The sequence below is a fragment of the Cyprinodon variegatus genome, unplaced genomic scaffold, assembly GCF_000732505.1.
Source record: "Cyprinodon variegatus isolate N-32 unplaced genomic scaffold, C_variegatus-1.0 Scaffold914, whole genome shotgun sequence".
Taxonomy (NCBI): domain Eukaryota; kingdom Metazoa; phylum Chordata; class Actinopteri; order Cyprinodontiformes; family Cyprinodontidae; genus Cyprinodon; species Cyprinodon variegatus.
Genome location: NW_015151367.1, coordinates 56,270 through 66,763, shown reverse-complemented (window position 1 = coordinate 66,763; position 10,494 = coordinate 56,270). Strand labels below are relative to the sequence as shown.

Genomic DNA, 10,494 nt, shown 5'->3' with positions numbered 1-10,494 from the left:
ACAGATTGACTTAGATGACATAACTGAAACTGAAGTCCAAAAGGGGAGAACAATAACACCTTTAAAGACTGTGATTCCTGTTTTTCTTTACAGTAGAGCATAAAGTAATTGTGGTTAGCTAAACAATGGGGAAAAACCTCCAAAAATGCAATTTCTGTTTTGACTTTAATTGGACCTTTCTAACACATTTATGACAAGATCTCACCTATTTATGAAAACTACTATTGCTGGGAGTAGGTGTTTACAACCTAATGATAGAGATTTCATTTAAATGTTTAGTATGACATTAAGATGATAAAGGCACAATGTTTGTGGCATTATTTTTTTTTTAAATTAAACTGAATATGTGGCAACAGAATATAGTTTTTTATACACTGAATATTCTTTGAAAGAAAGCTATTATACGTCAATCTGCACATTCTATGAGCACATATAGAAAGGTCTTTAAAGCTTCCCACCTTCAAATGAATCCTAGGATATTCTTTAAACTGTGACTGAAGGAATGTTAAACACTGTATGGTCTGCGTAAACCACTCTTGTTTGTATAGTGCTCCCTGCGCAATAGTTAAACAGGCTTTCTGGTGGTGTTTGTTGGATGTGAAAGCAAAAAAATCGGGTTCCCTCTTTCCTGTTTCAACCTTTTCAACTCAAAAACCTTTAAAACATAATAGTGGGATATTTAGAGGGATGGGATCCAAATGGGATTTGGAATAATGGCTGCAGTAAATCTCTGAGCTATTTAGAGACTCATAGATGTTCTCTGAAATCGCTCGTTCAGACTCTACTTTTAGTGCCTGTCATTTTGACCAACACATTATTGCCTTGTTTCTTGTCGATTTTTTCTTTTTTCTTTTTAGTTAAATTAAAATTGTTTAATCCATATACAGAAAACAAGGGAATTTGAGAAACAAAATTTTACTTAAGTCTGTTTTTTGTGCCTCTGTTTCTCTCATGCTTTATGGTACAGCTGTTTCTCTCCATGTGCTTTTCTATATATACACGTGTGTGTTCATGCTAGGGCAGTGTCTATACCTGTCTAATTATCAGTCTTTGATAAGTAGGGGGAATTCCAGTCTCGCCAATGTAATCCTCAGGAAAAGCCTTCCGCTCCTCTCCTCATGATCATCCTTCTTCTCCTTACCTTTCTTAAATTGCTGTAAGCTGTTAAAACGCTTCCTTTGTCATTTATGGTTAAAAAACAAAAAAAGCTTCAGCCTAAAAAATTCTACCTTAATCCTACCTGCATAAAAGAAACCATGGTTTTAAGTTTACTGTTTGTTGAAGTCACAGTTTGATCTCTTCCAGTTCTGTCTGTACCTTTAAGCTCATTTCCAGTCTGGCCCAGTGTTGTCAGAGTTTCCATTATCAAACCGACACATATAACCAGGCCTAAACACACTGTTTATGGTCCTATCTTTAAGGTAGGTCCATAGGATAATAGTTTGGTTCGGTTAGGGCGGGGCTCTTAGTTGATTGTTAGACAAAAAAAAAACTCAAACTTAACCGCTGTTTAGCTGAAGTTGGCCACATAGAAAGATGCCATGGAGCAACAGTAAATAAATACAGGCAATGTCCTTCATTGTTGTTGTCTGTACCATTACGTGGTCTTTGCACTGATATGATGCTAGGCTGAGGATTTGGTTTAACTCTTGCATGTCTATGAGGAAAATAAAACTCCAGTGGAAATGGTTAGGGTTTAGGGTTAGCGCTACTTAGTGGAAAGGTGTTGTTAGGGTTGAGGTGATGGTGTGTTCAATGCCTTTAAGTCAATCAGTTAAAGTTTTTCCTGTTGCTCAGTTCCAAAGAAACTTGAGTCTTTATTGAGTTCACAGTTTGACGTGTATCTCTGTGTTCAACTCATGGCTCGAATTTATAATTTAAAAAGCCAAGACCACAGTTTGGTCCAGTTTATTGTGTCTAGGTTATGGTTGTGTTCCTACTTGTGGACGTTGTGTCAACAGTTCAAGTCCTACCTCTGCTTTTAGTTCACTGTTTTCAAGAAACAGTGTTGCATTCACTGTTCAGTTGACAATGATTAAGCCATAAATTCAGTGTCTCAAACAAAAACTGATCATCTTCTGCCTTATCCAGTACCAGGTCCTATGGGAGAAGCTGAGAAGTAGCAAGTCCAGCCAAGAGACATAGTCCTTCTCGGGAGTCCTTTCAGTATCTTGTATGATTAATATATCACTCTTGGTGTATTTAGGTGTGATGGACTTAAAAAAGTGCCTTAAAATGAGATTATATGATGTTATGATTTGCCATATGACCAACACTCCCTCCTCAAAACAATCACTGTATCACTAGAAGGGAGAAACTTTGCCCAGTGCTGTTTAAAAAGACTCTTGAATATCTTCATTGATGGTCTTTTTTGCATTGTTGGTAATTTCAATATTCTCCAAGGTTTGCTTAATTTTTTAATTCAGGTCTCCTTAAGAAATGATCCAAAAGAGTACATGATAGACTGCGGACAGACCCCCTGCAGTCATGACTGTTGTCTGTTTACACCAATATACCAGATGACATAAAAATCATCTGTGTGCGTCGCAATTATACAGTGAGATATTTGACATAATGAGTGGAGAATTTGGTAACTCAACTTTGTCTAAATATGTTTAGATGTGGAGTTAAAAAAGCGCTACATTGCAATAAGTTCCCTTGTTTGAGCGCCGGATGCCTATAAATTGCTAGCTTGTTTTCACCAATTCAAGACTGCCATTGGTTGGACATCCCCAACTTCACCTACCACAACCACCAGTATTGCTTTCCAGGAAAAGCACCGAAGGCTAATAAAACCTTAGAGGCCTGCAGCTATTTTGTGTCATCCTGGCAGGAGGGCGAGTAAAGCCTGGTGGCCCACCAGGCTTATAATACGCAGGGGAAAACCCTTCATGCTTCTCCACTTGTTTTTGAATAGCATCAGAGGCAATTTCCACATATGTCTAAGTGAAAAAAAATCTCTACAAAAGTAGTTTGAGTATAACAACTAACCATTTAAGAAGTGTTTGCTGCAAATTCTGCTAGTTGTAGTTGGTTGCCAGCTCTGTCTTTTCACAGCAGCCACTCATCTCTCTCTGGCCTCTTTGTGCCTTTAGGAAAGAAATAAAAAGAGGCGCTGTCCTTTCTTCCCTGTTGGTTCATACACTCATAGGTGTGTTTCAGAAGCACGACATCATGACGATTCTACCTTACCACCATCATATTGAGTACTGAACGCTTAGCTTAGCTCTGTGGCGCTTTCCCTCTGACCAGAATGGATCATTCTTATTTATTGGATGCAATCCATATGATGTCCCTGCAAACATTTTTCAACTTACGGCCTACCAGATTTTTCCTTTTACGACTGATACATGTATCTCATACCCAGCCTGTCCTCATACACAAGAGACAGTCTGAAGGCTTTTCAAAGCAAAGATGGTATACATATTTAATCACCTGGCTGGGTTATTGACCCAAAAATATTGGCATCCAAAAAACAAGAAGATATATGTATGTAAAGCAAAGGTAAGCCGTATTATACTGATCTTTTTCCTTACTTCATGTAAACAGTTAAACACAACTATAATGTCTGTGGGAAAATCTTCAGCTCTGAATAAAATGCACTTCTTTCACAAGGTGTGTAAACACTTCTTTTAAAATTCACCTGATAGAAAATGGACACTGCACAGACTTTCAGTCAGACCCTCTGATCGCTGACAGCCAGCTCTGACCACGTTCATTCTCTTTTGATAAGCAGTGAAAATAAATATTTGGGTCCCCTATTTTATAGCCATATTCACAGTGTATTCTCATTATTAGTTCGTATAAAATCGTACGAAAAGTTATGCACCGTAATTTCGTACGTTTTAGACGCATTTCGTCGTATTTTTACGTCTTGCCTCAAGACAAGATATCCTTGCGCATGCGCATCTTACGCACCATTAAATAACATAGAATTTAACATACAATTAGCCCTAACCCTGACCCTAACCCTAAGATACAAAACAGCAAGCAACGTAGTTAGAGACCTGAAGAAGTGATTATTGCACTGTTTTTCCCAGTTTTACGTCCGTCCGTGGCTCTGCTTTTTTCGTCTGTCTGGCTGCGTATGCGCACTGATCTGTATTTTCGAGGAAAAACGTCCAAAACGTACGAAATACTGTGCATAACTTTTCGTACGATTTCATACGAACTGATAATGAGAATATGTTGACACTCAAGAACACCACATACGGATGACATCTTTGACCAGAGCAGGTACAGTACTCAATATGGCCGTAGCCAGATTCGAATGTCTGTGATGTCAGCAGCAAATCTATATGCTGAGCATGAGATTACTGTGGTTATGTTGATTTTTCCAAAGTAATATGGAGAAAAACTGCAGTACGTGTTGGTCATGTTCTCTGTACTTGCGGTATGTGTTGCTGTCCAAGGTGGAGGAGTCGTAGATGTCACATGATTGCCAGACCTCAATTGTACGGCCTCTATAGTTGACAATTTGGTACAAATATATATATATATATATATATATATATATATATATATATATATATATATATATATATATATATATATATACTGTTAGACCTCTTCTTTCAAAAATAAGATCAAAAGTCATTTTTACAGTGATCTTGGATTGGAATTTTATATTTCTAGCTCTCATGCCATTAAATTGGATTGAAGCTTATTCTGGGTTATATACAACTATTTCTATAGGAAAAGATGTCCCTGTTAAAAAGCTTTATTCACCACTGTACCTATTAGAAACTCAAAGGCTTCATAAAGAAATTATTGTGACCCCCCTGGATACAGATATGCAGGCAAAATGTCGCCGGTAAATAATTTGCTTTCTAACACATTTCCTGAAAACCCTCTACATGCATGGCCTTTGAAATGTTGAAGGGGATTGAACTATATTTCTATATTTTTACATTCAAGTCAGGAGGCTCTTTTGAAGAAGGAAAAAAAGTCTGGGAACCTCTTTCCTACAGTATGCAGATTTTTCTCCCCTTAGGACTGTCAGGTCAACTTGCTTAAAATACTGTGATGGAGGTGGGAAGACATCAGAGAAAGCAGTTAAAGGAGAGATTTAGTGGAGCAAATATCTGCAGCTCACTGACCTTTCAAAGTGGATTATATGCTAAGAGCTAAGAGGATGGAGACATGGAGCAGGAACCAGGGAGAGCTTGAGGGAACATGTTTAACATTTAAACTGCTTTTTATCTACATTGTGTCAAATAACTTATGTAAAATCTCAGGTTTTGTATTAAGAACTTAACAACGAACCCACATAAATGTGATCATGGTGGTAATCTTGATAAAACAGATTTTGCTTTTGTGTTTCATACGTAGATAAACATCTTTATAATTTCTGAAAATATTCAACACATGCATGACCTACGCTATATAAGTTTTTTGCAACATGAGGACTTAATCCTTGTAGTACTGTGATTAACCACTGGGGATTATGTAAGCTGCTGAAAAGGGTCAAATTCCTAACTCCATGTCAATTGTTTCATCTTCTCAATCCAGAAGACTTTGTGACTTAAAGCTACCAACACATTTAAACAAGCTAGATTATGTGGCTAAATAAAAAAACACAAAAAAAGCTATGTTGATGAAAGAAATGCATAAATCTGGATTGATTTATTACTTTAGTTCAAGCATATAACGTGCATGTGATTAAAATTTTAATAGTGAAGCCATTTTTTATGTTTGTTGAGGTCTGTAGATCAGAGCTGCTTGATTTGATTTGTCTAAAATTGAGAAATAATTTCAGTAGTTGTTGACAAATAGAACATGGCAGCTGAAAACTTTGCAAGCACACGCCATTAAAGATCAATTATCAGAGCTAATTAAAGTCTACAGGTTGGGTTTTAGTTTAGGGAGTGATTATATGGTGATTTGGTGTAAATAGAAGTGATTCCTGTTTTTTGGCGTAAAATATCAGAGCAGGCAGCTTTATGTTTTTTGGGTACTTGAAACTTTTTTTAAATCTCTGTAATATATGAAATATGTGTATTAGCAGACTCTTGTAAAACCTATCTCTGACATTGTCATGGATTTAGCTTTATAGGTGGAGTATTTGCTTCCAGTTTTAACGTTAAAGGTGCATTTAAGTGTGAAAAACAACTTGGCTCAGACGTAAGATCAAGTAAACCGCAGTCCATCTAGGTTTGATTGAAGCAATCTTCTTGGCTTTAGAGGATTTACACGGAAATCTCTTCATGGAGAATTGCTAAACATAAGAGAAAAAACTTGTCAAGCCTTTTTGCTTTAAGTGGTAGTAAAGAAAAAAGGGGATGAGAGTAAAATCGACAAAGGTGAAGAGGTGAAAATAGGGAGAAGTGCCAGCCTAGGCGTGGGAGAGCAGACAGCATTGAGTTGAAGCAGACCAGATACTAATGTGGAGATCCACGGCTTGTAAAAACTCTGCTTCAGAGATAGCTTCCACACACACAGACACACACACACATACGTTTGACATCGACAGAAACCTCGACAGTAACATGTTCAAATCTACGATAAGAATCAAACCGTCAACCTTGACTGCCCATGAGCAGCAGACAAGGAAAGATAAGCTGTGAAATCCAGGAGACAGATGGATAATCTCCTCGGTGAAAGATGATTGGCTATCATTGTGTGCATAGCACCTGGTTCGGAACATAACATGCAAATGCATGAGGTTCTATAAAAACTACATCTGGCCCCTTATAGAAGTCATCTGTCTGTCATTCTGTTTTTTTTTTTTACCAATATAAATGTTTTTGATCACCACAAGTAACATTTATATATATATATTAAAAAATATATATTTTCAAGTTTTATAGCAGAAAAAATCTGTATATCCAAAGCAGTCTTAGACTTAGACAACTTTTATTGTCAGTGAATTAACATTTCCTTTCCATAAAGTGCAGCAGTGATCAAATGTAAACAGTTTGGGAGAAAAAACATTTTGCAATCAGATCCAATCATTAAAATAAATCATGATTTTCTGTTCTTCACTAGACAAATCTAGACAAATCCCTGAATATTGTATGCTGAAAGATAAAGGAAGTGTCTTAATAGGACCCTCTTGGGTAGTCAAAGTAGGCTACAATAGCTATAAAAACATATATGTCATACCAGTGGACTGTTGTTGGTAGCAGACACACTGAGTTAACCTTCCTTCATGGCTCTGGATGTGACTTCAGGTCCCCTCTGGTCATAATCCCAACAACCTTCACTGTAAAAGTTTGCATCAGTAAAATATATTTAATGTCAATTTAAAAAAGGGAAGGCTAATGCTATTGCTGTTAATATCTGTCAAACCAACTTTAATCTTCTCTAAATCTGTCCTTTTGCTGGTTTGGCTCCCCAAAAATTGTTTACAAACAATAAGTTTATCAAATTTTAAAGAATGGAAAGAAAATTGCTATTTAAGGGAAACAAAACATTTGATCAACAGATACTGAAGCTTTGTGAAAAAGTTTCAGTTTATTCAGAATACATAAAATAAAGCAACAAACTTCAAGATCTAAACTCAGATAATTTATGCAATAATTTATGTTTTAAATATAAAAAAATGTATTTATAAAACCATTTTAGATTTACAAAACCAATTTTCCTTATGTTTACTCAGTTTTGTGCTAATTCTTATTATGGATAAAACTAAATCCTGTTCAAAGAAGGATCATTTCACTTGCTGCTAAAATTAAAAATAGATATTATTGCTTTCATAAAGATTAGAAACTTCCTAGCATTTTTAACGTACATCTGTTTACAGCTGTAACATAATATCACACTGACAATTTTAGGTCTAAGAAATACAGATGTTTTGATTTGTGTGGATTGAGTAATGTTTTTGTTTATTCTGACACATGTTTTTAATTATTGTCAAACTGGAACACCTGAATCATATTCAGGTTAATAGCAGAATAGACATTTTTCAGTGTCTGGGTTCATTATTACATGCAGTCCATCATTCTAAAGGCATTAGAAGAGAAGTCGGCCCACAGAATCACAGATCCTCCACTATGCTTAACACTTAACATGTGGTACTTTTTCACATATTCAAACTTTGTTTTTTAAACCCACATGGTATTCAGGTTCCGGAATAGCTCAATTTGAATCTAATCTCACTTAGTGTCAAAGTTCCAGTAAAAATCATTGTGGAGTTTAGTACTGATACAGAAAAGCTTTTTTTTTCTCCCTGACTTTCGCAAATAATAACATGTAGAAATATTTTCTTATAGTTTCTCCAAGATGCCACTTTAACACTGAGGTTTGAAGAGTCCTTTTTTTACTTTTGTCATTTGCCCTGAGCTGATAACCTTTGGTCGTCACCCATTTTTGTTTTTCATAGTTCAAGTTTTGGTTTGAACGTTTTATTAATTGCTATGAAATGTGATCAGAGTATAGTATCTTGCTGTAGTTTACTGATAAAAGGTTAATTTCATGTTCTCTTCTTATACCTATTTTGAAGAGCTGCTGTGAGATATGGGTTGTTTCTGTCAAGCCATTTTTTTTCTTCAGGGAAACTCCTGATAATATGAGCCAATTAAAAACTGTGAGATAGAAATCTGAAATAAAATCTCCTGTAAAACCTGTACCATGAAATAGCTGTCAGAAATGTTCAATTTTTGAAAGTAGTTTTTATTGAACGTTCTGAAACAGGAAAATAGTTTATATATTTCAAAAAAGTTTATATATTTCCAAATTTTAATTTGTATGTCTAGTATAAAACAAGATATTTAAGAAAATAAGTATCACACTAATGATGATAATGATGATGATGATGTAGAGGTCCTCAAAAACTATGTATCAAATATAATGAGCTCTGCATTACAGTGTTAAATTAACTTTTCACAGTATATTTTGCACTAACACTATGAGCTAAATTCAACACCAACCCTTGTGCATTTGGTCCCACTCCTAACTTGTGTTAAATTAACACTAATTAACACAAATCTAGTGTATATCTTACTCCAGCTGTTGTTGTAACAACTCTAAAAGAGTCATTTTGACACTGCATATTTAACACTGTGGGATTTACTACGTACTTAAATGAAAAATCCTTTATGAAGATTTTTTTTTTATCTGTGTCCACATATGGATTTATGGTTTTCAAATTTCTTTCTCTATGGGAGATTATGCCACTCCAGTAAAAAAAACAAAAACTTTATTTTCAGACTCATTACACATATTTACAGGAAGTGACAGTAGGGGTAAAGGTCGCCTCCGTTTCACTCACAAACATAAATGCCTGACCAACTTATATTTATTAGGAGGAGGCTTTAACATTACAGCCACATAATAGTAATATGGCAAAAGTATTTAATATTATATCTATTGCTGTAAAATGTAGTAATGAAATACATAGTTAGTCTGAAGGATCTATAATAATAACAGACCAATTTTCACTGTTGCAGAAATATATTTGGGTAGCTGTATGATTATTCCTATTAATGGTGTTTTTCAATCATAACAACGTGTTTTTCTTTATTTTATACCTTTCTGCAACATATAAAGACCTCAGACAGTTCTACTCTGGCTCCTTCTATGCTTTGTTATTTGGATGCGCCGCAAAATATGCAGTCGGACACACTTGGCCCTTCCTGCCAATGCAAACCTTGGACACCGACGTGGGTATAGTGCAGGCTCTGTACACAAGAATGCAAACTCGTCTCTCCTCCCATTCTCTCTTCTGTGCACCCATTGCCTCTTCTTCGTCTTGTTCACATCCTGGCTGCCCGGCATGCGTGCAGCTCATCTGGCTCTGTGTCAACAGAGCATGGGAAAGTTAATCAGCAGCTTGGCAACTCCCTGTCACCTCCCTAAACTTTCTCAGCTTTCCCTTCAAACATACTAAAGTACAGCGTTCTTTCTTGGAGAAAACAGATGAAGTTAAATTAAATTTTTTGTTTTGTTTTGTTTCTTTTTTTCCCCTTTGTTTTTGTTTTAATTTCTGCTGAGATAAGCATTAATTTTCTACCCAGCATCAAACTGGTACTCCTCTGTGGGAAGAAAAGCCACCTGCAGATTACAACATTTGTGATGATAGAGTGCCCTCTAGTGGCATGAAAGGAGCAGCAATATAAATTATTAAAATTCAGACATATTACTCATCTCCTTAGCATCCACATCACTCCATTTCTCTTTTTATAAGGACTTAATCTGAAGTTCCCTTATAATAAACTCTGCTTTCTTTTCTTTTGTAGGCTTGCCATGGATGTGGGGGTTCCAAGTGTGACTGCAGTGGAGTAAAAGGAGAGAAGGTAAAACAAGGCAAAAACATGATGCATATAGTCAATGTTCTGCAACTAACAGTTGAAAATTAATAAATATTAACACTTCTTGAAATTGTTTACATTGTCTTCCTGATTTGGGGATTTTTAATTAAAAACTCAAATGTTTTTGTTCCTTATTTTGAATAAGGAAAATTGAAAAACATGACATATCTATCTATCTATCTATCTATCTATCTATCTATCTATCTATCTATCTATCTATCTATCTATCTATCTATCTATCTAT

The 10,494-nt window shown here is 35.6% G+C and overlaps 1 protein-coding gene across 2 annotated transcripts in view; it reads left to right on the top strand.

The window, feature by feature from the left end:
• col4a5 (collagen, type IV, alpha 5) overlaps positions 1-10,494 on the top strand; it is an 83,792-nt gene that overhangs the window by 22,624 nt on the left and 50,674 nt on the right. For both annotated transcript variants that reach the window (XM_015398143.1, XM_015398142.1), the window contains exon 2: positions 10,179-10,235. In XM_015398143.1, the coding sequence (XP_015253629.1) occupies positions 10,179-10,235 (57 nt within the window). The remainder of the gene's footprint in view (positions 1-10,178; positions 10,236-10,494) is intronic.